General features: G+C 45.6%; 1 protein-coding gene across 10 annotated transcripts in view; it reads right to left on the reverse strand.

Annotated features, from left to right (window-relative positions):
* Positions 1 to 681: 681 nt before the first annotated feature.
* The window catches only part of CSNK1G1 (casein kinase 1 gamma 1), a 267,816-nt gene continuing 240,653 nt past the window's right edge, over positions 682 to 27,844 (reverse strand). For 2 of the 10 annotated variants that reach the window (XR_012670195.1, XM_048866981.2), the window contains 4 exons: positions 22,813 to 22,923; positions 13,908 to 14,014; positions 11,025 to 11,048; positions 682 to 7,351 (listed from right to left, as the gene is read on the reverse strand). Coding sequence is in view for 8 of the 10 variants with exons in the window: in XM_048866981.2 (XP_048722938.1) it covers positions 7,297 to 7,351; positions 11,025 to 11,048; positions 13,908 to 14,014; positions 22,813 to 22,923 (297 nt within the window). In the remaining 2 variants the exon portion in view is untranslated. Of the gene's footprint in view, positions 7,352 to 11,024; positions 11,049 to 13,907; positions 14,015 to 17,532; positions 18,073 to 22,812; positions 22,924 to 27,844 lie in introns of those variants that run through there. The other 8 variants (XR_007358830.2, XM_048866983.2, XM_048866985.2 and 5 more) reach the window with 5 other exon arrangements.

Below are 27,844 nucleotides of genomic sequence, written 5' to 3' on the forward strand. Positions count from 1 at the left end.
GTTAAGAAATATAAAAGCAGGAAAGCACTTGTATACAGAGGTCCCTAAGGCCCTGTTAGAAGGGGCTCAGAATAATTTGTGCCTTTGCAATGGAATGACCTCTAAACTACCTCAGCAGCAGGAAGCTCAAGATCTGCCCCCATCTTGAGGCATCAACAACAACTGAAGCACTAGGGCAACTGAGCAGCATGCTGAGATCCTGTCATCAGTCCACCTAACCCAAGTGTCCTGTGAGAGTGTGATGGTCTTTAGGGGCCCTATGTAACTCTCATGAAGGAGCAAAAGTGATCAGGGAAAAGGAAAGTTTGCTATTCAGGTCGCTTTGAGCACTATGATGGGCTGCTAATGGTAATAGGGTGGTCTGCCTAGCTACTAGATTTTTTTGCCTGCACTAAAGTTTTCATGCTATTTTCCAAAGCTGTGTGAATTACATTTAAATTTTTCAGATGAACACTTCCTCTGGAGAGGAGTAAGACTGGTAGGTATTTGGTCCTACTGGTATTTGTCTGGTTGGGGTAAGCATACTCCCTTGTTGCTACTGATCAACAGTGCATACAAGCTTTGCACCACAGGAGCAGCTGCCTCCATTTGCCTGATATTTCAAATGGGAAAGTTGGCCCATATTGGATCCTGAATGCACATATCAAACTTTATAAAAGACTAAAGAGTGGGAACAGAGAGTAAAGGTAAGACATTTTATTTTACATACAAAAAGGGTGCAAACGGGAGCCCCTGCCCCCCAAAAGGGGAAGGGGGGTAATTAAAGATCACATTTGTTGTGTTTCTCATGATGCCCCAATAAATGGGCAAATCAGAAAGAGAAACCAACAGTAAGCAGGACCCATTTTCTTGATGGAAAGGAGCTCCCCTTGGAGGGGTCTTCCCCATGATATAAGCCCTTATCCTGGTTGAACCATTTCAAACACATTTTAAATTGACATTCATGTTAAAAAATACTACAAGTTCCATGTTCACAGCTGAGCTTTGAGACCAGTGCCTGAAATATGAATAAAACATTGCATTACATATTTAAAACAAAAGATAAAAAACTCGAGGCATTTTAAACAAGAATCAGACATCCACGCAATATTTAAAAAATGATTTCCACAGCTGATTTTCATGTATTTTACAGTAAAAAAAGTTGCAATTAACATTCCCTCAGAAGTACAAAGGGCTAAATTAAAGTAATAGACAAAATAAATTATAGCTTGTAAAGTTTCCAGTGGGAATTAATCACTTGACAGTATTTTTTATTTGGGGATTTGTGGTTTATAATGTATTTGGTATAATCTACATGTTCCCAGAGGATATTCTTCTCTCTGTCTCATAATTACAAATAAGACTTTATCAGTACCAGCTTGCTGTTCTAATTTGGGAAGAGAGAACTTGTCACTTGTTTTCTTACAAGAACACTTGGAAAAACCAGGGTTCTCAGAGTTGTTTGCACTGTGCAGCTAGAGCTATACAGGTGGGAAACGAGCATCTACTGTGAAGATAATTTTCCTGAGACACTCTCAAAAGGATTAGACATGTCTTTTAAAGCCTTGTCCTGCCTGTATTCCTCCTGGCTTGGCTTGCACCTGTGATTTGGGCAGGCCAAAGACATAACAGAGAACTGTCCCTTTTCTGGGTGGTTTCTCCCTACTCTTGGCGATCAGAACTAGGCCCTTACTTCAATTGGTATTAATTCAGTGAGGTCCCAAGGCTCTGATCTCTTGCCGTGAAAATACTTGTGATGTACTAAAGAGCATGTTGGGACTGCCCCAGAAAGGTAGGGAGAGGAGTGAGAAAGGAAAAAAAATCTTGGTCAGAGAGTTTGAAGTCTCTTTAAAATATGAAGTTTGGTCAACCAAACTAGAAACCCACAGAGAAGTGTTCACTGTTATTTCAGACTCTGAAGCCCAGCTTCACACACACCTTTACACACAAATACTGGAGTGGGTTTCCTTTTGGATGTGGGGAATACATTTTTCATGTTCTCTATTCAAATAGATCTGAATCAGAATCTATCACCTATACTGTACGACTATTAAACTGAAGCCTGAAAAACCAATTCTGTTGCAGTCAGTTACCTGAAAATGTAACTGAAAACACCCAACACTTTAAAACCACGTACTCACTCAAGTACAGGAAGAGTCCTAGGGCACGGTACCGCCAAACACTGTGCAAATTGCAAGCACCCTGCAGAGGGGAATGCTCACCTAGAAGTTGGTAACTGAAACTTCACTTTCAAACCAACCGTTCTTGACAAAGAGATGGAGCTGGCAGCTGGCACCCGCATTCAAGACTTTCCCTGAAACCTTCAGTGGTATTGTGGAAAAGTAAAGTTTCCCCATTTATGGTGCCTTTAGCACTCTCTGTCCCTCTCTCTCTCACACATGCTGGTTTGCAGGGGAAAACAGGATGGCAGCTATGGCTGTATGGACACTGTTCTTAGGTGTTCAAACAGCACTCCCTCCAAAACACAATCTGAAATAACAAGCACTACCAAGGGAGGGCTCAGCTCAGCAGTCTCCAGCTTGCTCTTTATTAACAGATGCCATGCAACAAGCTCAGGGACCCAGGCATGTTACTCATGTCAGAATCCTAAGTCAAAATGGAATACTATGAAGTTACTGCTTGCTAATTGGTTACTGGAAACAATCAAACCACAAAAGAGGAGATGGCCTCATATAGATGTTTTAAAGGGCCAGGGGAAAGACATTTTGAGGTTTCTTTTCCTTCTCAAAGAGCACTAGTGCTCCTGGGAGCAGTGATTCTGGAAACTAGGTGATACAGTTCATGCTAAAAGAGTAATTACTTTGAAGGTTGTGATCAAGTAGGAGTAAGGTTTCCAGCTAAGCAGACCCTGGCATTAAGCAGTTACTAACACTGAGAATCATCACGGACAGAATGCTATATGTGCTTTTTCTGTTTAAGTATACTGAAAGCTACTTTTAGAAGATGCTTCTTTTGGCTAATAAAGAGCAGCTGCTTTAATGCATTTTTTCCAACTGTACTGAGAATAAATAAGCAATTGCTATTTGCATGCTGGAAACCTCTTGATCATGGCAGTTCAGCAGATTAGTTGATTCATTTCAACTACCCAAGCATTGCTTACTAGATACCTGGTTCACAAGCACCTGTCCCCCACTTTACACACAACAGAGCAGCTAAATTATGGACAGACAATGAGGAAGACAATGCTCAACATGAGTGCAAGTCATTCCCACCCTCCCTCATGGACTGGGGTTTCACAAGGTTGCACACAACATGCTGATGTTATGTTCTGCTTAGATTCTGATGTGGTCTGAGCATAACTCCAGAGTTCAGCTAAAGTGAGAGCTGCTGCTGAATTTTCAGTTGATGTAGTGGTACAGCCTTTCTGTAGTGTACTGGCCAGGAGGCAGGAGGTGGTCATGCCCTTGCCATATGGGGAAGACACATTTGATGTTTTGCCACACTGTAGTTGATATACAAAAGGACTACTGATTATGCTGCATGTGGTTAGCACATTTCTGATTAGTTCACATCCATTTGTGTCCAAACAACAGACAGCAAAGTCACCAGTGATGGTGCCTGCTTTCTTTTATCAGGGAAGTGGGACGGGGAAGTGTGCGGAGAAGAGGGTTAGTTCCAGCATTCCTTAACCAAGCTGCATAAGGCTGGACTGTTCATGGCTTTAAAGAAATAAAAAGAATTTCAAAAGCTCCCACACTGTACATGGTCCCCTCGAAGAGGGTTTCAGAGGTTCTTTAATACAGGATGGAAGGGTTACCAAGAGAGTCCAGATTGAAGCAAAGAAAACATCCATAAGTAAGTGTTCTCAGGAAGGGGTAATAATTACATCTATACATGGAGTTCAATACAGCAGTGCAAAATTTTATTGAAAACCTCACTTGAGACCTCAGGAGACTGCAATGGAACTTTGGTGGGTCCCTGCTGCAGAGGAACCACATCTGGAAATCCAGCTGTAGTATTAGGCCATGCGAAGGAAGCATAGGACAGCCAGATGATGCTCCTGCGCAGCAGCTCCACTGGCCAGCTGTGATCTGAGATTCTCTCCTCTCATTTTCTTGGAAGTATGCAGGTATATACCAACTAATATATTAGTTTCCAGTGGGGAGGAGAGGCAGGGAATTAATGTAGGTGGGTTTAATGCTCTAATTCCTACTGTAAGATGGCCCGCTCGATCTGGTTTTTATCACCAGTCACTTCTTGAACTTTATGGGTTCGAATAGTTTCCTTAGAATAGGATTTACTGTTTACCCGCTTTTTACATCCTTTGCCCTTCTGGAGAGTCCAATGTATGACTATAGTGCAAGAGGGCTTGGTATAATTGAGCATTACCAGCATGCCTTGGGGAGATACATTCTCTCCCCTTCATATACATCATCATAGGATTAAAAGAACATCAACTCCCCAGAGCAAAGCACTAGTGTGGTCAACATGAAATAGCTTTCAAACTGACCCACTTAAAAACAAAGGAAAATTTCTACCAATCAAATACATTCACTTACTTAAAAATAATATTTAAGAACAAAAACAAAAAAAAATGCAGAGACACTTCCCTCCCCATACATACTTTGCAAACTACAAGCTACTCCCTGATTGGAAATAGTTAGGAATGACTGAACAATGTCAGGAAATGCAGAAGGAATTGAGTTTCTCCTCTGAGTTTTGGTGACAGGCACTTAATGGGGTTTAGGAGGGCAGCAATGCTTGTGTCTCAGGGCCCAGTACAATCTGGAGAGCTGGGAGCATACAACTGCTTTCTCCCCACAAATTCCTGCGCCTCCCTCCCCCCAAGATGCCGAACCATGGTTTCCTATGGTGAGGGTATGAGGAAATGCTCATTTCAAACAGCCTGACTTCTTCGAAAGTCAACAGCAGTAGAAGAGTTCAGGAAGAGGCAGAGCGACAAAACTAAGTGATTAAATGTCCCCTACCCTCCTCTCCTTGGGAGAAAGAAAAAGGGTTAGGGAGTCCAAGCAGCCACACTCATGGGGAATGGAAAGCCCTTTCCTTTTGCACCCCACTTGTTACACTTAACGGAAAAGTTCTTGCAGAATTAAAAAGGTGGGTTTACAAATCTCTTGGTGGGTTAGTGAATGAAGAGCAAGCTAGCCCCCAGCTTAACTTCACCCCAGTGGCGGAGAGAGGAAAGAGCAGCAAAACGCTTGGCTATATCCGCTTTCTTTTCATTTGGATAAGGCATTAAGATCCCAGCAGAAAATGGCTAGCAGCTGAGAAACACCCCAAAGGGATTCTCTGGGAGAGCAGAATCCTCACGATAGAAAAAGGGGCTGAGTTTCAAGCTATAAATCCTAACCACTGAACGGAAGCAGCGTGCTCGCCTGCCTTACTGCTGCTCTGCCTGAAGGGGGAGGGAGTCTCTGCCCACCCCTGAAACAAACACTCCTTCCCTGCTTCTTCCCATCGCTTCCCTTTCAGTGCATGTCACTACATGCACTCAGAGGCAGCTGGACCACCATTTTGAAGAGATGGTATATTAGAACCTCCGTACTCTGCCTCTGAATGTAATTCAAGCACTGGGGTGGGAGAGCCCTAATTACATGACAACTACATCCCCTGAAATGAGGGGTCTGATCCCATTCTGATGTGATATGCAAACAGGCAAAGCACGAGGAACCAATTCCTAGCCTCCACAAAAAAGCTTCTTTAGCTCTTGTAAACCTTTGCCACACAGACCCCACACAATTCCCCCGAGGAGTAACTGCAGCTGCCTCTTCAGAGCTCAGCAATCCTTACATTGGGATATGAGAGTTCAAGTGCCCTAAGCCCTTTGCTAAATAATGGTTTGACTCAAGAATGGTGTGTTAAAAAGACCTTAGCTCCCACTACAGGGAGAACTGCATGGTGTGTGCTCCAGGCCCCACAGACAGACCTCTGAGCTTGCACTCAGGCCTAGGCAGCTTGTAGAGCACACTGAAACCTACACAAAGTCTGATTTGAGTAGCTTATCTGGCCACCTGCAGATGCACTCACTGTAAGGCAGTTAAGTGTCCATTCCCTGCTTGGGTAGCTTTGCTCTCTCAAACACTTCCATTGTAGACTATTTAGTAAATTGAAAGGAAGGTGCTTACTCCATAATCAACCTCCCAGAAACCATCTGAGAAGGTTAGGCGGCCACCCTGCCATACAAAATATCTGCAGTTTGGGAAACATCAGGTTTTCAGTTATGTAATCCATATCTGCTTGTCTACCCAGAGAAAACTCCTCCAGCTCAGCGAGGCTGATGCCTCTCCCTGCTCCAACAGAAAGCTAGTGCCCCCCAACTCCAGGCTGGTTAGGTCAGGCACCAAGTAGGAAACCATGGTAGGGACATTCACTGGCAGCTACAAAGGGTGATTCAAAATTCAAGTAGGTTTCTCTCAGCGCATGACCAACAATAGGTGATTAGCTTTAGGGTTTTCTGGATGTTGCAAGCAAACCCTCTGTTGAGGACATTCTTTGCACCCCTCCACATTCCAAGCTGAATGTCTGTCTGTGCCGGCATCACTTGTCCATGCGAAAAATCTACAGACACAATATGCATCTGTAATGCTAAAAAATAATAAAAAGTGCAACAATGTCTGTTTCTTTAAAACAATCCGCACTGCTCTGTTACCATTTGGAGAAGGGAGCGAACAAGGAAGCCAGAGAACCTAAGGGACTGGAACAGTAGATTGCAAGTCTCACGCTACAGTATAACTGTTCCCAAGGAGCCTAGGAGGGAGCCTACGTCCCACTGTTGTACCTGGCCAGGCTGGCAGTACAGGCTGATGCTGAAAGGGACTTGGGGGAGAAATTGCCTCATACCAGCCAGGACCTTCTCCCACATGTCTTTCCTGCTCAGACAACCACCTATCACCTCCCCTTAGCCAAAGAAGCCTACCAGGGGTATTTCCATTTGGGAGGGAGGAGGATGGATGGGCAGAGAGAGTGTGAGGGGGAGTAAAGTGAGCAGGAAACAAAGCATAGTTCTCAGGTTTGTGTGAATGATGCCTTCTGCCGTAAACAATGGGAAGGAGGGTCAGCCAGCCAGCCCACCTGCCCACTGGGCAACCAAGGCCTGAGCCAGCTGCAGTCCTGATCCCAAAAGGAGCTTCAGGCTTGGAGCGAATGAGGAAACCATGGAGCAGATCCACCCCAGAGCGGTTTGTTTTGGAACTATTTTCTTCTCTCTTTTTGGTTTAAAATGTCACTTGTTTCTCTTCCTCCTACGCCGCCTCCTCCCCCTAGAGAGAAGCTCCTTTCAGTAAGACACGGCAGGAGCTGTAGCTGGAGTTCCTACAAGAACCCAAGAGGCACCTGTCATTTGTGACGCTGGGCAGTCTTCTTCCTTTTCCTCTTAAAGAAGCAGCAGCACCTGGAGCACAAAGAACACAGCAAGTCAGTAGAGTGGACTAGACCCTACAGCAGGCCCCCCGCCACCTGACTTCCATGAACTGCACAGGGTGGGCTTCTTCCCTTCATTCAGAGTACATGCAATGGGATCTCAACATGTCCAGCACTAAGGACAAAACAGACCTACCAACACCTCCTCCAATAGAAGGAAAGTCCACGAGGCCAGCAGCAGACCAGTCTAGCCCGCAATAGAAAGGGCAGCAGTACTGTGCTCAGACAAGGGCCAATGGATCACCATAAAGGCAGGTATCCAGGTGCTTTCACACACTGGGATTTGCTCTTATGGAAGAGGAGGTTCAACTGATCATTATTATTTATGTTTTGCTGATGCCCAAAGGCCATGCTCAGAATCAGGGACTGGTTGTGCCAGATGCTGTATGAAGCCAAGGTCCCTGCCCCAAGGAAATTAACTGGGAACAAGGAAATAAGGCACAATAGCCAACAGGAAGGCAGATGAAGTCTTGCAGCAGAACAGGGCTCTCCAGTTGCTGGGAGTGAAGGAAACAGGTGAGATACACTAACGGGCTGTTTCCCTCTGCCCAAAACTACTAATTGACTGTGCTCTAAAAGGTGCTGGAATGGTTTGAGCCAGGCCTGACTAAATATTTCCAATCACATGATGTGCTGTGTTTCTAAACTGCTCATGGTAAGCTGAAAAGGACTAGTTCTGAAAGGATCTGATTGGGGGCCAGCTTCCTTTACTGAACCCTTGACTGATGGTAAGTAATAAGAGTTTCAGTTTAAAGACCAATAGTTTAGTCTACAAATATACAACCCCTGCTTCTTCCCTGATCTGGGACAGGGAAGGCTAACAGTGCACAGTGAACAGGGAGGCAAAACCATGGGATGATGGAGATAGAGGTGGTGTGAAATAAACACCCTTCAAAGCTGATCCTTGAAAGATGGAGGTTTCATTTGTGGAATATACTAAAATGAGTCACCCAGTCTGTCAGCTCCAGGTGGTTCCTCAGGAATTACATGGTATTTAAAGACAACTCTGTATTCAGGTTCTAGTGTCAGGAACATCTGCATGGAAAGATCTTTGTACTTAGCAAGTTCACCTGCTCCTGTACTGCTTATCTTCTTCCCCATGACATCACAACCATTTCCTCAGTGACCAGTTGTGATATTAGGATTATGGCCTTTGAGGAGGGAGGAGAAGAATAAGGAACAGGCAGAGAGGTATGCAAAAATCCCGTTTTCATGCAAATACCTCTAACAAGCACACAAGAGCAAAGATATTGAGAAGCTATGCCACAGAATGGCAGCAGCATCTGCAGGCAGACTCATTTGCTATTGGGTCAGTGGTGGCTCTAAACAAGCTTTTAATACTGGTATTTATCTGAGAGCTGAAATATACACTACTGCCCCTGAGGAGTGCATGTCCTCTCCTGTCTCAGCCCAATTACAGGTGATTGAAAATGAGGAATAACTACTTAATTTCCTTATTAAGCACACTTACTGCTAGTGAGAGGTGCTAGACTGGCAGCCCGGGAGAGCGATACCCTCCATGCAGCCATGAGCAGATACAGAGATGGCAACAAGAAGGCAAGTGTACATACACCATGCCTGCTTATGTGCCTCAGCCCTAGCCAGCAGCAATCACCTCTAAGGGTGATGAGCAATTCGGTCTCCATGGCTTATCCTTAGCTTCCCTCCAGAGATTTCCCATGGGAGGGTCAGTTATGGAGTGGGGTGGTGAACATGTGACATGAATATCCTGTCACTAGCAAATGAATGATTTCACATAGGTCCTGGATAGCCATCAGATGGGTAATGACTTTGGTCACTACCACCCTAAGCTGGTTTTGAATGAGACCCCTAGAGGTTCATAAATTGGAAGGCCAGAGGGGACATCTCATCTGATCTCCTGCATAACACAGGCTAGAGAATTTCCTCCTGGTGAAGTGTTCTGTACCCCAGTGTCCTGAGCCACCCATGTGCACTCACTCATTTTAACCATCCAGTAGCACTCTATTTTCCTCCCACAGTAACCACCTTCCTTCAGGACTCAGGCACTAGTAAAAGGAGAAGGGAACTGTTATGGTGAGAAACAGGACAGGAGTATGTCTGAGGGATTACCGAACACATGTATCTGATCAGGGAAGGAGAACCAAGGCCAAGATTCACTCTCTACCCCAGATTTGAAGGGCCTGACTGATTTCTAGCTGCTCTTTTTAGCCATCTCTTTCCTTGGTGATTCCTTTTCTCTCTTTTGGCCCCTGTTGCTCAGACAGAGGGCCCCTTTGTTCAGTTTGGAAGGGTTCAGGAAAGGAAGTCCTGAGAGTTGTTAACACAGGCAGAGGCAGAAACAACAAAATAAAAGAATAAGACAGGCTGACAATTATACAGAATGTGACCTTTGTGCGTGCAGACAATGTTTAAGAACAGCCCCAGAGTACGACACACAGAGAAGCCAAAGAGATGCCAGCGGTACTGGAGGCAGTGCCAGTAGAGAGGAGGGCAGAGAAGGACCAGTCTGCCACCACGCAGGGACATTCTTCACCACACATGGGGCTGTGAGATTTAAACTTCCTACATTCTACTCCTGTCTCTGTAGCTGAACATGGGCTCTCTCAAAACCCACTGTGAGACTAGATGAACGAGTGGACGGAAAGCCTAGAACTCCTGGATTTTATCCTTGGCTCTGCCACTGATCTTCTGTATTATCTAAGACAACTCACTTCACTTCTGCGCCTCAGTTTCCCCATCTGTAAAACCAGGGGTTCATGTCCCCCTCAAAGGGGTGTCCTGAGGATTACAGTTTAGCTAGCACTCGGAAAGCACTCCACACTATAAAAGTGCTGAGTGTTACTATTTAGGGTCCCCCTGGAACTCAAGGATAATGGTGATAAAGGGGAAGAGCATAACACCAACAGCAGGCTCAGAAAGCAGCTACTCCAGCCTGCATGCCCTCCTAGATGAAAACCCTGGTCTTTCCCCCTCAGTCCTTGAGCTGCAGAAACTTTCTTGAAGGCAACCACCTCCTCCCCACCAACCTGGAGCAAGATCAGGGGTTCTCAGCCTGTGGGCCATGACCACCATGCCCTTCCCAGATTGCCAAATGAGAGGAAGGTCCCAGCTAGGAGGCAGGAGGTCCCAATATGGAAGAGGTTGAGGACCATGGCTCTAGACCACCGCATCTGTTGATGGGAACCCTGCCCTGCTCACTTTCATATAAGCAAGGCTCCCAAGGAAAGAGCCACACGCACACTGCTCCCAGGAGACGGGCATGGTGTACACAGCTTTCCATGCAGAACCATCTGTTGTGAGGAATTCCCGTGAGGGATTTTTCAGCCTGGTTCGGACTCTGCCTAACTCCTTTAGACATTATCTGCTCATACACTTGCATGTTTGGTGAATACATTGAGCTGAACAGATAAAGGAAGAGAAATTTTTTTAGCTTTCAATGGATCAGTCCATAGATTAGTTCAATTGCTTGGCCTACTGCGGCCTCCTCTCACACACACAAGCCCATCCTGCATGTGTTCCCCACCCTTGTAATAGCAATAGCTGCACTGGGTTGGATTTCTAACTTGTGCAGCTATTACACTGTTTTGGTTGGTTTGATTTTGCCAATCCCAGTCTAGTCTGGTCCGCTCCCCCTTGCCCAGGGACTGGAGAGAGGGACTCACCACAAGTTGAGCATTTTCAGGCAGCTACAGAGAGTGTGTAGAGAGAAAAACACAGAAAGGAAGAAAGAGCAATTAGTTCACAGAGATGGGATGAAAGCATGTCACTGCGAGCCATGCAAACATGCAGTGCAGATCGGCAGACACATATGCCTTGCCCACCCACCCTCTCTATTCCCTATTCCATCTGAGCCCCCACAGCTCATTGCAAGAGATACCCTGACAAGTCACTGCTGAGAAGTAGGATGTGTTTTCACTGTCCTGTTGCCTGGGATAAACATACTGGGACATCAGAGTGTCAACAAGGAATAGCCATCAGGGAAGTCTGTGGCTGAGAGCGTGGCTGGCCCACCAGGAAGGGGACCCAAACTACAGACAGTCAGACAAGGGCTTATGGCCTGGATGAGATGCCATGTTGACCACAGCTGCCGGGGAGAGGGAGCCCCTTCATTCACTTACACCACAAGCAGAGTCTGCAGCATTTGCTCTGGCTCTCCCTGCTTGCTCACAGATGGAGAGGTGAGACACAGCCCCACTTTTCCCAACATGCTACCTCAAAAACTGGCAGTGAGCCAGGCAATTCAGCTAGCCCTGGCCCTCCCTCTGAGTGGCCCATCTTACTACAGAACAGTAGCACCAGGCCAACTGGGAGCACATTTCAGGTTGCCTGTGTCCACAAGACCTCCAGCCTCCTGACATACTCAGATAAGTGAAGGGAGGACAAGTTTGGACTTGTGTGACAGAGACAACTTGCAGGGAAAGACGGGGGGACATCTCGCTTATTAACTCTAACCCAGTAGTCTATACCGGGTAATCATGACTAGATCAGCCAGTACAAGAGAGTCTCCACTGGAATGCCACATGATCACCAAAAAGAGACTCAAACCACAAACCTAGGGACTGGAAAGGGGAAACTAACTCCTAACCATCTCATACGGGATGTGTAGGGCACCATTGTCCCTCCTCACAATAAAGCAAACTACTGCTGATGCCAAGACAGGCTAATAGGATATACTGATTATTTGTACTGTGGTGGCACCGAGGAGTCCCAGTGATGGCCCAGGCCCCCACTGTGCTAGGCGCTGTACAGACACAGAACAAAAAGATAGTCCCTGCCCCAAAGAAACTCTTGCTGATCCTTTCTTACATCTTGCCATAAGCTAGGGGTGGGGCCCAATCTGTGCACAGCTGAGGGCTGTGTTGGTAAATCATCAGGAGGCTGAAGGCCACATCTATGGAATTTGCATAACAGGACTGCAGCCACTCTGCTCTACTAGAGATGTAGCCACGGACTACACATCCCAGCAAGCAATGCAGCATAGTCTCTCCGATCAAGACAGCTAGGACCCATAGTCCCTATTGGCTGCACTGTCCATACTGGGCAGTGGCCAATGCCGCAAGCTGCCCTTTTGTAGCTGCCTAGCTTACAGGAGGCACACAGCCCTTCAGCTCTTGCATCCCCTGGCTGGGAAGGGAACAGAAAGATGTTACTAGGGCTCCTCACTGCAAGATGATTATTGTAGCTCACTACCCACATGGGTCAATGGTGACATGGGCACTGTGGAAGTGATTTCCAAGGGTCAAAGGAATGGACGATGACAAAGAGCCACTCACTCTCAGGGATAGCAGGGGTGAGACTGGTGCTTAGCGTTGGAGCCAGCTCAACAGACGCTTTGCACCTCAAGCCTTTATGACCCAGGCCTGGCAGTTTCTTATCCTCCTTCAATCCATTTCCTGCAAAAGCCCCCCCCCCCAAAAAGGCCAAGAAACACAATGCCTGCCGAGCGATAAGAATTCCACTGAGCCACATTGTGGCCCAGATCAGAGATGACCTGTGCCTGCCAATAGTGGGAGGCAGAGTGAGGGCAGTGTTACTGAGCATGCTCCGTCCATATAAGCTTGCTCAGAACACGCCAAGCAGCAAATCTAGGGAGCACGTGACCCTGCATGTCCATTCCCCCGTCCCGCCCCCCAGCTCTGGCCCAGATCATGGAGCAATTCTCGGCACATGAGCCAGTTCAAAGGCAGCCTCTGAGCCATTCAGCCCTCTGTGGGGGAAGTCAGTTTTGTCATGCCATGACTGAGCCTTCAACCCCCTTCCAGTGACTCAGTGGGGTTCAAAGCCCTTCCTGGTTCAGAGGAGGGGGCAGGCACTTGGCTGCCGCTCAAGTGGACAGCAGGCTCCACGTCCTAGCTCCTGTTTAACAAAGATCATGCAAAGTGCCACGCAGTGGTGCCGGAGGGCAGCACACATGCAAGAGAAGCACAATGGCCAAGACAGCAATCCCTCCCCCAACCCCACCCCATTTTCTGACAAGCTATGGAGGGAACATCCTGCTACCCCACGCTGGCAGCTCGAAGGGAGATTTACTAGCCTCACAGGCAGAAGGGCTATTTACAGTTTCAGCCTCCTTCAGCACCTACCGGACTGGACTAGGGAAGATTCATGGCAAAAGCCCTGCAAGGGCTATTTTCAGACCACTCTGCCTACATGGCCTCTAGCTCTCACAGGTAGGAATACAATGTTGCTAGATTGACAATTCCTTCACTGTCCCGGGGCTGAGCTGTTTGTGTGCACGCAGCAGGAGCAGAGGAGACACCTCCAGATCAGGGAAGGTGCACCAGGAGTCTCACATTCGATTTTCACGTTGTTGTTTACCACTACCTCGTTTGCAACGCATGCTCTGACCAAAAGTTACATTCTCCAGGCATCATAGAGAAAAGAGGCAGCAGCAACACTGAGGTACCATGCAAAAAGCAGCGATATTCAAGGAAAAGTTATGGATACAAGCATCAAATATCTAAACAGGTAAAATCCTCACTCCTTTCAAATACAGAGGATTTAAAACCACATCAATAAACAGCCTATTTGTAACGCAAACATACTTAGCTTCTTCCACCACTTCCACCTCAGCCTGTGCTGTGATTGGTGCATTGGAGTGTGCCCCTGTTGGGTCGTCAACATTCAGTTCTCCATTAGTCGAACTCACCACCTGAAACACAAAACAAAAGCAGCTAGTAATGAAGTCTTTTGGCAGGGTTAGTCAACAGCTCACAATTGAGTGGTAGGTCTGTCCCGACAATGGATACTGTAGGAAGAACATGTGAAACCTACAGCATGAATACAAGGCACTTTCGACTGTTTACTCCTTCCTTCTGGCCACGGTACACCCTCCTAGAAGTCTGTAGGATTCAATGAGACTTCCCACAGCAGTGACTGAGTGCCAAAGTAGGCCTGTTCTCTACAATACGTTCTCCACAGTGCTCGTTTTTAATGGATCAAATGATGGGACTTCCATTGCTTCCTTTGGGAGGCTGCACCACAATGTGTCTCATATTCAAACTAAATTTTTCCTCGTTTCATCCCATGACTCCTACTTCTGCCCTTGTAATATCTGGTTACGTGGGACATTTCTGCTGAATATTTCTCCCCCAAACACTTTTACAGCAGATTTTTCTAAAGTCACCAACTTCTGAGTCCCAAGCTTTTGACTCCCAGCAGCTAAGAAACAGCTGAAGAGGTCAATACAAAATAGGTCTAAGTGTTTTGACACTAGGTAGCAAGTTATCTTGTGGAGGCAAAATGGATTCCTTAGGACTTGGATACCAAACTGATAAAGGCACCGTCTGAATATGGTACACCAGGAGCCTGAGTGTCAGCATCTCCTCTGCCCTTGTCACTGCTGCTGATGGCAGAGGAACTGATTTGGGAACATACTCTACTTCATTTTCCTCAGAGAAGTGAATTCTTTTGCTTAAAATAATTTTCTTGTGGCAAGGTGTGTACTTGAACCCTAATTTCCATTTCCCTCCATATAATTCACATCATATGCTGCTCAACCATTCTCACCATTGGTGGTTTTAAAGCACCCAGTTCTCCAGCTCTTAAGAGTCCGAGATACTGTAGCCAGGAGAACAAGGAGGAGGTTCTGAGAAACTCAGTCACCATACTACAGCAGCTGCAACTATGATGACAATGATTATGGAACAGGTTCACTGAAGACCAGACTGTAGCTACACTGGTTGACCCTCCACACTCATCTGGAAAGCACCAAGGACTCTTGAGTACTACTGAAAACCTCTATAACTGCAGATTCTTGAAGTGACTACACATCCTGGCCAAGTGGTGAATGATGTATGATTGCTCCCACTCCTATTACCTTGTCAGAAGGCAAAGACAAAGTACCATGCTTACCACTTGCTATTATCCCACATTTAGGAAGAGTTAGAGATTGAGGGTGTAATGGTGATAACCAAGTCTGGGAAGTAGTGTGGCCTACGCTGCTGTCAGATGTCAGGACTCATGGTGTTACCAGGTACTTCCTGTTGGGCTGGGATGACCTGATCACCAGAGACATTAAGTGGGGTGGAGGGTGGCAGGCCCCACCCAACCTGTGCCTAAACACTTCCAAATTCAGTGCCTTTCCCAAGTGTTGCTTCTCCGCAGATGCTGACCCTGGTGCTATTTACGCCTTCTCTGGTGTTGCCTCTTCTGCTGCTACTCTGGAATGAGCTGATTTATGTAGGGCCTCAGCCCCCCCGTGCCTTGGAAGGTTTTGCTAAGGGTTAGTAGTTAATTGAAGCCAGCAGGGCCATCCCCTAGTTGTAATTCCTAGGGGCATGTCTACACTACAAACTTTTGCTGATGCAAGTGACATTGACACAAAGCCACCACAGGTAGTAAGTTAGCATATTGCTTGTGCAGGTGCATACTTGGCACCTTGTGTTGTCACAGCGTGTATTTGCCAGGAGTGCTTATGTCAAAGCACAGTGCAGTGTACCATGCGATGCACCATCCTGCTGTGCAACTCGCCACCTTCCAGTGCACTGTCTGTTTGGAAGTTTTGGCAATGCATGGTGGTCCAGAAATGAATTGTGCAGGGGTGACTGGGAGCAAGGGGTCAAGTTCCCATCATGCAACTTTCTCCACCCCAAAATGTCATCTCTATCCCATAATTTTTGCACCTATTTTGAAAATCCCACAAACCCACATGTGACTCATCACTGTCTGCCATCTGTGAGAGAAGCATGCAGCCTGCACAGCTCTGTACTCTTGCCATGAGTGTTGCAAGCACAAGACACACTGATCCTTCAGTATTTGCAGAGTCGCAAGAAGAGCCATGGGAAACAGGGTGATTTCCTGGAGGTCAGATTGCGGTGGGACATAATGAGAACCAATTCAAGATTGTTGGTGGTGCTCAAGGAGCAGTTGCAAACAGTGGATTGTCACTTCTGGGCCCAAGAACTGGGCACTGGCTGGTGGAATCACATGTAACGGAGGCTTGGGATGACAGCTGCAGAACTCTCAGATGTGCAAGGATCAGTGTGCCAAGCCCGCCCCAGCCCTCCAGTGCAGAGACACCAAAATGAGAGCTGCACGGACAATGGAGAAGCGAGTGGTGATGGCACGATGGAAACCTGCAATGCTGGATTGCTACCGGTCAGTGGGAAATCATTTTGGAGTTGGAAAAGCCACTGTGGGGGCCATTTTCATGCAAATTAATCATCTCCTGTTACGCAAGACTGTGACTCTCAGCAATGTGCAGGATATAGTGGATGAATTTGCAGCAAAGGGGTTCCCAAACTGCAGCAGGGATGTGTACACATCTCTCTATTTTGGCACCTGACCGCCTTCCCACAGAGTACATCAACAGAAAGGGCTGTTGGATCCCCGGGAACCTTTTACCAACATCAGGGAAAGTGCAAGACACTCACATCTTTAGGAACACAGGACTGTTCAGAAAGCTACAAGTAGGGACTTTCTTTCCTGACGAGCAGATTACCATTGGCAATGTTGAAATGCCAGCAGTGATCCTGTGGGATCCAACCTACCTCTTACTCTCTTGGCTCATGAAGCTGTACACCAGCCATTTGGACAGCACGAAGGAAAGATTCAACTATTGGCTCGGCAGGTGCCAAATGACAGTTGAATGCACTTTTGGTAGACAAAGGGGGATGGCATGGTTTACTCAAAAGACTGGATCTTAGTGAGAAAAATATCCCAATGGCTATATCTGCCTCTTGTGTCCTGCACAATATCTGTGAGGCAAAGGGGAAAAGTTGCCACTGGGGTGGAGGTGGAGCAGCTGTCTGCTGAATTTGAACAGCCCAATGCAAGGGCTATCATAACAGCTCAGTGTGCAGCTACATGGCTCAGGGAGGCTTTGAAAGAGCACTTTAATGGCAAGTCACAGTTGTGGTGGACTGTGCTCTACCTAGGCCTGAAGTTTGGGGCCTCTTAGGAATTGTGTAGTGCTTGGTGCACACCTATGAATAGAACACTGACAAAGTACCTCTGTGATACTTGCTGTACATTTATGATTATTACACTCTGTCACTGATCCTGTGAATTGTGTCACAGTAAAGTAAGTGGATGCCTTTGATACCACCAGTCATTCTGCAACATATGTTGGGAACTAATAAAGATGAATTATTTTCCAAACAAGAGAGTTTTATTGAGTAACAAACACACTTCAAAACTTCTGTGCACGTTAAAAGCAAATTAATAAATTTAGTAGGATTTTAATGTAACAGAATTTAACAAAAGGAAAGGAACATTCATGTCCATTTTGGTTACGCACGCATCATCCGTGGCTCTCACAGATCAGCGTATGTGAAGCTTTGTCACCTTTACTGTCCCTTGGTGTGCCATAGTAGGGGTAGGGTCTCTGATGCCATGTGAAATATTGGGGGGGGGGGGGCATAGGGAGATACTATATTGGAGTTCTCCATGGACTGCAAAGGGAGGCAAGCCTGGGACTACTGAAACTGTAGATTCACAGGAGCCTGTATTATCTGTGTTTGCAGCAGAAGCCCCATTATAAACTGGTGCAACTTCCTCTGACTCTGGGGCCTTTCTCCTCTCAGCTCTTTCCTTCTCCAGGCTATCTGCAATATTCATCCTCCAGGTCCTCTGCTGGCAGCCTGATGCAGCACTGACTTGCAGGATCTTGCTGAACATGTCATCCGAGTCCTCTTCTTTCTCCTCCTTATCTGACTCAGGCATTCTGAGAGTGTGGAGGGGATCCCTTGAAGGCTGCAATGGCAGCAGCTACAGATAAAACATAGAGGTACCAAAGTCACAACAAAAAGCGAAAGTTAAGATACAGATCTCCCTTCCTGTGCATGCCTGAAGTTTTAAACAAGACATGCTTATCGACACCTCTGCTTCGGAGTGCTTGTGCACAGCTCCATGCACAGATCCTGCTGTGATGACTATAGCCTGCCAGGGGTGAGGGAAATGAGGAAGGAATTGCTCAGTTGCATGAAATGATGAGTAACAAGATATTGGCACTGAATATTGGCACTTTTTCCACAGGGGATCCTGAGGGTAGCAGGCACAGAGAACACAGCTGCTGCTGGCGTCCTGAAGCCACCCTGGCCTGTGTGCTGCTAGCCTGTGTACTGCAATGGTGTCTGCTGAAGTTATTGTTGACTGGTGAGGGAAACCGTCCTACTGTGGAGGAAGAAATAAGGCTGCCATCCCCAGAAAACTGCTGGAGAGGATTGCAAAGGACCTGCATGAAAGTTTCATTGAAATCTCTTAGGAGGATTCAAGAGACATCCCTAGGTACATAAACTGCTCTTCATGGCCCTCTGCCTAACTGTACAGGGGAATGAAAAGCAGATAATGTTACCTGGCTTAATTGTACTGCTGCCTCTTCTAGTACCAGTAAATTAATGAAAAGTCGATAACTGTGTCCTGCTAAGTTGGGGGTTCCAGCAGAGTAATGGGAAATAAATTTACACACTTTTCCTTCCCCTTCATCAAGCTTGCCCCTGCTTGACTGCCAGGACTGGCTGGAGTGCAGTGGAGTCAGAAACAGGTCTTGGGTCATGGCATAACTAGACCCCTCAGTCGCATGTCCCCCATCCTCCTCCTCCTCGTCTTCACTGTTCACGTCAGGGGCCTGAGACTCAGGCTCCTCAGAAGTATCCATGGTGGCATGTGGGGTGGCAGTGGGGTTTCTGTCAAGTATGGCATTATGTTCTTTGTAAATGTGGCAGGTCTGTGGCTTAGCTCTGGATCAAAGGCCTCCGTGACCTTCTGGTATGCCTGCCGCTGCTCCTTTGCTTTCACATGGCACTGCTGCTGATCCCTGTTATACTCCTTCTCCTGCACCCCTTGTGCAATCTACTCTGAGATGTCCACGTTTCTACAGCTGGTCTGTAGCTGCGCTTGCACAGTCTCTTCTCCTCACAGACCCAGGAGATCCAATATGTCCTGTTTACTTCAAGCCAGAGCACGTCTGGAGCACGTAACCATCATGGTCAGCTGGGCAGTTGCACACAACAGTGGAGAGCTGCTAGGTGTGCTCACCAAGCTGGACAATCAGGAAAAGGCATTTTAAAAATCTGCAGGGCTTTAAAGGATGGGGGGCCTTCTGGTCTCCGTGACTCCTGGGCAGTGAAGTTCACAACTGTGCCCAGAGTGATCAGTGCCAGACATTGTGGAACAACTTCTAGAGGACTCTTACGGTTGACACAGATTATGTAGCATCTACATTCAAGCTACTTCAACTTCAATACATCAACCATGGCTCAACACTGCTTAGAGAGGTGGTGTTACTATGTCGATGGAAAGGGAAGCCTGGTGTGAGACAAATTTAAGTGTCAACTAGGTCAATGCGAGGTAGCTTATGTCAACCTAATTTTATAGCATAGACCAGGCCTAGGGCAGTTACACTTTCTGCAGATGCTTTTCATTAAGCCTAACTTCTCAATGGGCTTGGGTTTTCTCTTTGTTTTTTACCCAGTAACAATTTACTTTGTCACACATGGCAAATTCCTTCCAGGAAAAACAGCTGCTGTTCAAAAACTGACCCCCTAGAAGACCCAGAGATCACCAGGCATCAGTTGAGGAACTCTTTAGGTGGCCATGATACAGGAATGAGAGTAGATGATGTTTATGGGCACAGCGGAGCAGCTCTGATTTCCACTAACAGGTAATGTAGAATCACAGGGCTAGAAGGGACCGCAGGGGTCATCTAGTCTAATCCCGGGAAAGATGCAGGATTTACAGAGTCTAAACCATCCAAGACACATGGCTATCCAGCCTTCTTTTGAAAATCTCCAGCGAAGCAGCTTCCACAACTTCCCAAGGCAGTCTGTTCCATTGTCCTACTGTTCTTACAGTTGGGAAGTTTGTCCTGAGATTTAATCGAAATCAGGTAGAGATTTAAGGGTTGGCCACATGATGGAGGAAGTCTCTGCAGAGATTAAGAGGCTGCAGTGACTAAGGGGTTGGCTACACAGGGAAATTTACTGGCATAACTATATTGGTACGATTATATCAGTATAGCTATACTAGTATAATGCTTCCTGTGGACACTCCTATTTCAGAGTAAAAGTGCCTTTTTTCAGTTTAGCTTATATCACTTTCAGACAGACAAGCTAAACTGGCACTTTTACTCTGAAAACAGCACTTTTACTCTGAAATAGGAGTGTCCACCCAGGATATACCACTGGTATAGCTGTAGTGGTATAATGTATGTCTATACATTTTCCTTGTTTAGACAAATGCTGAGTCAATGTAGAACAGAGCCACATATATCCTGCAGACACTAATTCCTCATCCCAGCTTTCAATTTCTCAGGTGCCCAGAGAATTCTCTAAGTGAAAAGATGCACTAAAATGCTGGACTATAAAATACAAGCATCAGCAGCAAAGATTTATACCTCAGCAAGAACTGGTATTAAAGCTGCAAGCAGTCTTTCCACACAGAAGTTCTTGGGAAGCTTGAAAGTTTATAGATCTCTTAGTGCACACCTAGAAAGGGGACTTACAAGCATGCCATATAGCGTAAGAGTCACGTCATGGCCAGTCTGGCTGAGACCTGCATGTGGAGAATAATACCATCCTACCCAGGAGGAGACTTCCGTAAGCAATGATTAATTAACTGGTGGTATTACTCTCTCAATAGAGTCTGTAGTTTGCACTTTCAATTGGGATTCTACAGCATTCTGAGAGCTCTAGGAAATAACTTCACTTCAGAATCATTCTTCAGCCAGTGAGAGACCCTATGAGCTATTTTGGCTGGTGAGAAGCAACACCTTTAAAATACCTCCTGAAGGAGGATGCAAAGGATTCTGTATGGCACAATCATAGCCATGTGTGTAGAAGAACTGTATTTGGCATTTGACAAGTGTTTACTCTGTGCTACCCATAGTACCCTACCTAGAAGGTAGGAGGGAGAAGAACAGCACGCAGTTCCACAAACCAGCATACCAATCCTTTATGACTGAATATTCAAATAGCATTTTTGTAAAACACCCTCCCTATATCAGCATGAATTAAGAACAAACTAGTTCACTGTGCGATGTGTATAACGCTTCTGAAGAATTTTCAAAAAGTAACAAGGCTCAATTCCTCAAAGGCTCAGACCTCTCTCACTCCCTCCAGTTCTGGCACACACCATGGAAGAAATCTCCTCACATTCACTTCTATACATCCAGTTCATATGGCCAAGCCACAGCTTGTGTTACAGAAACCAGAACTGAACATGCCAAGCAGCTGTCACCTAACAGCCATGGCTAAAAACCACGAAGGAATTCAGTTCACCACTAAAACGAGCATTGATGGTACACGGCTCTCCTTATGCTTTAATGGCTTGTGTTCCTTCGTTTTAGATATAGAGGCCAGGAGGAGGCTGCATTAAATGCATTTTGCACTGATTCCTCCCTGTCACTAGTGTAATAAAGCTAATCTTAGCTAGGCTGGAAGGCAGTAAGAGATAGCTGATTTATGAAAAAGAAAATTCTTTTCCACTGATTCGGAACTACGGAGTTGTGCATAATGTTAACCTTTATAGTGTTTACTACTGTTACTCATTCCATCTTCATTACCACAGTTTATTACGTCGCTTGTTGCATCCTAGCTCTTAAGCAGCCACAGCTCCTGCCCCAAAGAGCTTACACTTTACATTTGTACGACACTTAGCACAAATGGGCCCCGACCCTGACTGGGACCTTAGGCTGCTTCTCAAATACAAACAAACAATTATGAGGTAACACATTGGGGAGCTGGAGAAATAAAGTCAATAGAACCTCAACGTAGCATCACTGGCTGTGATGCCATTTAGTGACAGTATTTAAATGAGCTTCTCTCATCAGTCTGAAGGGAAAAGTAACTGTACATCTTCCTCCCACTAGCCATTCTACAGTCAACCCAGTGATGCCCCTGGATATATCTCATATCGGATGCATTCAACCATCTGCTCAGATACAGTCTACATATAAAAACTGAAGAAGAGCAGTAACTTTTCCTAGCACTTTTGTGTTTGTATGCAACAACCCACTTCGTTTTATGTCAATTGTCAGTTATATACCTAATTATGTTTTATAGCTTAATTACATCATTTTGGAGAGTTGTATAGTCAGTACACAATCCCATTCCGTATTCTCTCCACTAGTTATGAGTGTAAACAGGAATAGAATTTCTTCATATACACTAAACTGTGATTAACAGTTTATCTGACAATCAAGTTTTGGTAGATAGCTCCATGTATCTTATTTTAAATAATTCCTGGTTGAAAGATATTGCAGGGACTGTAGCAGTAAGCGGAGTTGACCAGTCATTGGTCCTCTTGGGTGTCATGAGACTGTAGTTTAAGCATTAAGCTACTGCAGGACAGGGCTTGTCTGCTTGTGAAGAGCACCCAAAAAGCACAGTTGCTTCTGAGTGCACACAGCTCTCCTGATCACAGGAATATTGTAGCTGAGATTCAATGAGACTTCAGGAATTTTAAGCAGATTCTAATGGCAAAGCTGTGCAGGTCAGGAAGAGGTAATACCTGTACTGATCCCCCATGCCGGTCTGCAGCCAAGTGAGATGTCAGGTACGAGGTATTTGTCTGCCGGCTTGGTTGGATCTCCCACTCTCCTCGGCGGTCTGATGATGCTGTCTGCTCAGGCATTCAGAAGCATGACAGCAAGAGATGGAAGGAAAGATAAAGGTGAGCCCAGGCAAAGCAATGAAAATATATTAGTTAGTGGGGTTAGTTCACTGAAAAAAGCAAGGCATTTAAAGAACATTTAGGTTGGTTAAAAGTTCATTTTACCAAACACATTGCACGCTTGAGAGCAGTAAGTGTTGGAGAGGATTAATTCAACCCAGCAAATGGAGAAATAAATTTTCAGAAAACATCTGAGCTACTTCAGTGTGGGTTCTGTTTAAATATTTTGACAAAGGAATTTATAAACTAATGAATGGAACTGTAACGTACTTTTAACTAGGCCTGTCAGGACACAGACGCTACAGCTTGTCTGCAGTGGGGTCAGACACACAAATCCAGCCTCCACAGGACATAGGGCTTTTGAGCCCAGGAGCCCAAACTACAAGATGTCTGATGAGAAACCACGTTTATTATACCAGGAGCTGGTTTCAAAACACACCCAATAATGCAGAAAGAAATGTGCTCAAAAGTTTTCACACCTACTTTGCAAAAGTGTGAGTTTTGCCTGAAAACATGCCCTAGTAAATCAGAAGTTGTTATAATGTTCTCTTCTTCCAAACGGAGACAAAAAGTACTAAACTAGTCAAACAGGTCAAAGCCATTGCTTTCAGCTATCATTACTTAGCAGGAAAGTTTCGTAGGCTCTGGCTACACTATGAGGCTTTTAGCGACACAGCTGTGCTGTTACAGCCATGCTGCTAAAAGGCACACAGTGTAGCTGCTGTTTGTTGAGAGCTCTACTGCTGACAAAAAACTTCCACCCCCTCTGAGTGGCAGCAGCTTTGTCAGCAGGAGAGTGCTCCTGCCAACAAAGTGCTGTTCACACTGGTGCTTTTTGTCTGTAAAACTTTTGTCTTTGGGGGGGGGGGGGGGAGTTTGGGTTTTTTTTAACACCCCTGAGCAACAAAAGTTTTGCCAACAAAGTGCCAGTGTAGACAAACCCTTAGCTACTCCTGAAACGTCAAGTATTAGCCACTAAAACAGAAGAAACAATGGCTTGCTCCATAATGGTAAATGATATGTTCCCATAAAAACAAAGGTCTTCTCTATGCAATATGTGGCCAATGCATCTATCTAACCGTGGGAACTATTAAACCAGTGTGTTAAACAAAAGTAAAAAAAGCATCAGTAAGGAAAAAGAGAAGGACTGGTTGGAGAGAAGAATGGAACACTATTGGTACACACTCCATCTAAACAATCAGGGAACATACAGAAAAACTGACCTCTCTCAGTGCTTTTCATATACCTTTGCAGAAATTAATATACTGGACAGTGGAGTTCACAAAGCGTAACTTTTGGGAAGAGAGATACAAGCTACATCTAAAGACTAATACAGCACAAAGAGTAGACTCTTTGCCGGGTCACATGCTCTTTCTGCCCCAAGTGCAATCAGTACCTCTCACAAAGTAGAACTAGCTCAAATTAATGGTGAGAGACTGTTGTGCTTGGCATCCGCTTATAAATATAGCGCTTTAATAGGAAGCTTAATTCAGCTATCTGAACAATAGAGATGGAACGTTCTCTAAACTGGAGAGACTAATTCAAATACTTCTCAATGCTCTCAGGGCTTGTCTACAGGAACATAATTTGTGGCCAACTGGCTGTAAATTTACACTGCATTAGTGTACAGCATACTAAGTGCCCATGTGGACACTACTGCTGGGCACTAGAAGTTCCCTAGTGCACTTTAATCTACTCTCTTTCAAAGTGGTGTAGATCAAAGTGCACTAAGGAGCTTCTAGTGCACAGCAGCTGGGGCCACTTGGACACTCAGCATGCCATATGTGAGCGTGGCCTTCATTTACATCCCAGCTTGCCCTGAACTAAGCATTCATTTAGACCAGTGGCTCTTAACCTTTCCAGCCTACTGTACCCCTTTCAGGAGTCTGATTTGTCTTGCATAACCTCAAGTTACATTTCACTTAAAAACTACTTGCTTACAAAATCAGAAATCAAAATACAGATGTGCCACACCACACATTACTGAAAAATGGCTTACTTTTTCATTTTTATCATATAATTATAAAATAAATCAATTGGAATATAAATGGTGTACTTCCATTTCAGCGTATAGTATATACAATAGTATGAACAAGTCATTGGCTGTATGAACTTTTAGTTTGTACTGACTTTGTTAGTGCTTGTTATGTAGCCTGTTGTAAAACTAGGCAAATATTTAGATGAGCTGATGTACTCCCTGGAAGACCTAGGTGTACCCCTGGTTGAGAACCACTGATTTAGACAAGCACACAGCAGTAGACTACATGACAAGTCAGCCAATGAAACACCCGTTAGCTGTATTATTATCACCACAAAACACACACACACACACCAGTGCTACTTGGGCAGGACACTTGGTATTCCTTTCATGAGTGTCACATACACCATAGGGCTTCAAAATGTATAGACCTGAGACTAATTTGTATTTGATTTGCTCAAGTTATATGGTTTCCATCCTCTCTCTCTTCAATGAGGAAAAACAAACAAGGCTCTGGACTTTCTGAACTTATGTTGGTTCTGTGGAGGTAGTAGTGGACTGACTGCACATATCTGAAGCAGTGAGGGTGTTGGCCATATGTGAAATCTCAGACAAAGATGGTAGAATACTTTCTTGTTCTGATATGAAATGTGACTAATACTGATGTAGGTGAGGAATGCTGAGATGAAGTCCTGAGCAGAGAGCTGAGACTGAGGTCAACTGATGTCTAAGGCTTGAGTTTTCAGATTCCCATAGCATATGGACAATTAAGCAAAACTTTATTTATGAAAAGTGAAGGTGAATGACAAAGGTGCAGTTGAAAATGCACGAGAACCAGCACTAGTTCAAAGAGGACAAATGAACTCACTGTGCACCTGAAAAAAAACAGTCCGGAAACAAAAGATCGGGGTTAACAGCTCAGACTGCTGTTGCCTGAAGCTGGAGGAGCAGGGGAAGACCTCTTTGAAAGCCATCTATTGAGTATGCTGTGATTCACAATTCACAGAATCAAGAGGTCTGGTTTGAAATACTCTTGGATTCTGTTGTGAGATAAACAGATGGATATTATTGTACAGTTTGGTTTTGGACGACACAGCTGTAAGAAACTTGCTTCCCCATGCTCAAGCCCTAGGGGGTTATGCTCTCCAGTATGCACTCCAGTATGGGGTGAAAGGAGAAGGCTCATGCCAGAAGAATTGACTGAAGAGGATATTTTACTCTAGTGTCCAGAAAAAGTTAACACTCTCATTACGGATTTATTGGCAGAAGAGAGTCTGGGGAGACGCTACTTCCCTGGGCAATGCCCTGGGTAAGTTAAAAGTTGCATGTATTACTAGTCTTGTGGGGGTTTTCCTCCCAAAACTTGAATGAACTATTTGCAGTTTCCTCGAGAAGTGGCAATATGGAGCCGATAAAGACATGCACCTCAGGAGTCTTCCCCTAGGACTCAAAGTACTTCTGAAAGGGATCAAGTGGCCAGGAGTGTTTGAATTTTAAAAACATTGTGGAGACTCTAAGGGTACATCTACACTGCATTAAGAGACCTATGGCACCGAGTCTCAGAGCCCGGGTCTGACACTGGTGGGACAGAGGGCAGGGTCTCAGAGCTCAGGAGCTAGCACAAGACTTAACATCTACACTGCTACTTTTAGTGCCACAGCCTGTGTCCCAGAAGCCTGACTCAATTGACCCGGTGCCACAGTTTTTTCTGTGCAGAGCAGACCTCCACTCAGATTTTCCCCTTTATGAAGTTACTGGCATAGAACAGTCTGGGGAAGCAATGCCACCCTTCCTCCTCCACCTCTCCGGGGCTGAAGGAGGTCATATTAGCTTATATGAATGGAACGCCTTTTATCCCAATACACTTTATAGCAGTGATTCCTAATGGTCTTAACTGGAGTCTCCCTGGGACACAAACAACTGGGAATACCCCCCACCCCATGCTGTTATCACCTTTTCTCCTGTCCATTTCATAGAATCATAGAATATCAAGGTTGGAAGGGACATCAAGAGGTCATCCTGTCCAACCCCCTGCTCAAAGCAGGACCAATCCCCAACTAAATCATCCCAGCCAGGGCTTTGCCAAGCCTGACCTTGAAAACCTCTAAGGAAGGAGATTCCACCACCTCCCTAGGTAACCCATTCCCGTGCTTCACCACCCTCCTAGTGAAAAAGTTTTTCCTAACATCCAACCTAAACCTCCCCCACAGCAACTTGAGACCATTACTCCTTGTTCTGTCATCTGGTACCACCGAGAACAGCCTAGATCCATCCTCTTTGAAACGCCCTTTCAGGTAGTTGAAAGCAGCTATCAAATCCCCCCTCATTCTTCTCTTCTGCAGACTAAATAATCCCAGTTCCCTCAGCCTCTCCTCATAAGTCATGTGCTCCAGCCCCTAATAATTTTTGTTGCCCTCCGCTGGACTCTTTCCAATTGTAGTGCGGGGCCCAAAACTGGACACAGTATTCCAGATGAGGCCTCACCAATGTCGAATAGAGGGGAATGATCATGTCCCTCGATCTGCTGGCAATGCCCCTACTTATACAGCCCAAAATGCCATTAGCCTTCTTGGCAACAAGGGCACACTGTTGACTCATATACAGAAAGGCCGAGAACCTAGATATTACATCCTCTGCCCACTCTCCCCCACCCCAACAGGAGCCTCTCATCCTTTTCTGTCTGTTCTCCACTCCCTTCCCTCATCTTCTTGTTTCTTGCTTATTCCTTCTCTCTCTCTCTCTCTGATGTGTATGTTGCTTCATGCTGCTGGCGATGATCTTCTCTGTCTCCTCTCGTGCTTGCTCCCCCACCCTAGTTTTTATTTATATTGCAGACATACCAGTTAGGGATAGAGGCTTCATTGTCCTAGGCACTGTGCAAACCACAGAAAG

This window comes from Caretta caretta, chromosome 10, assembly GCF_965140235.1.
Source record: "Caretta caretta isolate rCarCar2 chromosome 10, rCarCar1.hap1, whole genome shotgun sequence".
Lineage (NCBI taxonomy): Eukaryota > Metazoa > Chordata > Testudines > Cheloniidae > Caretta > Caretta caretta.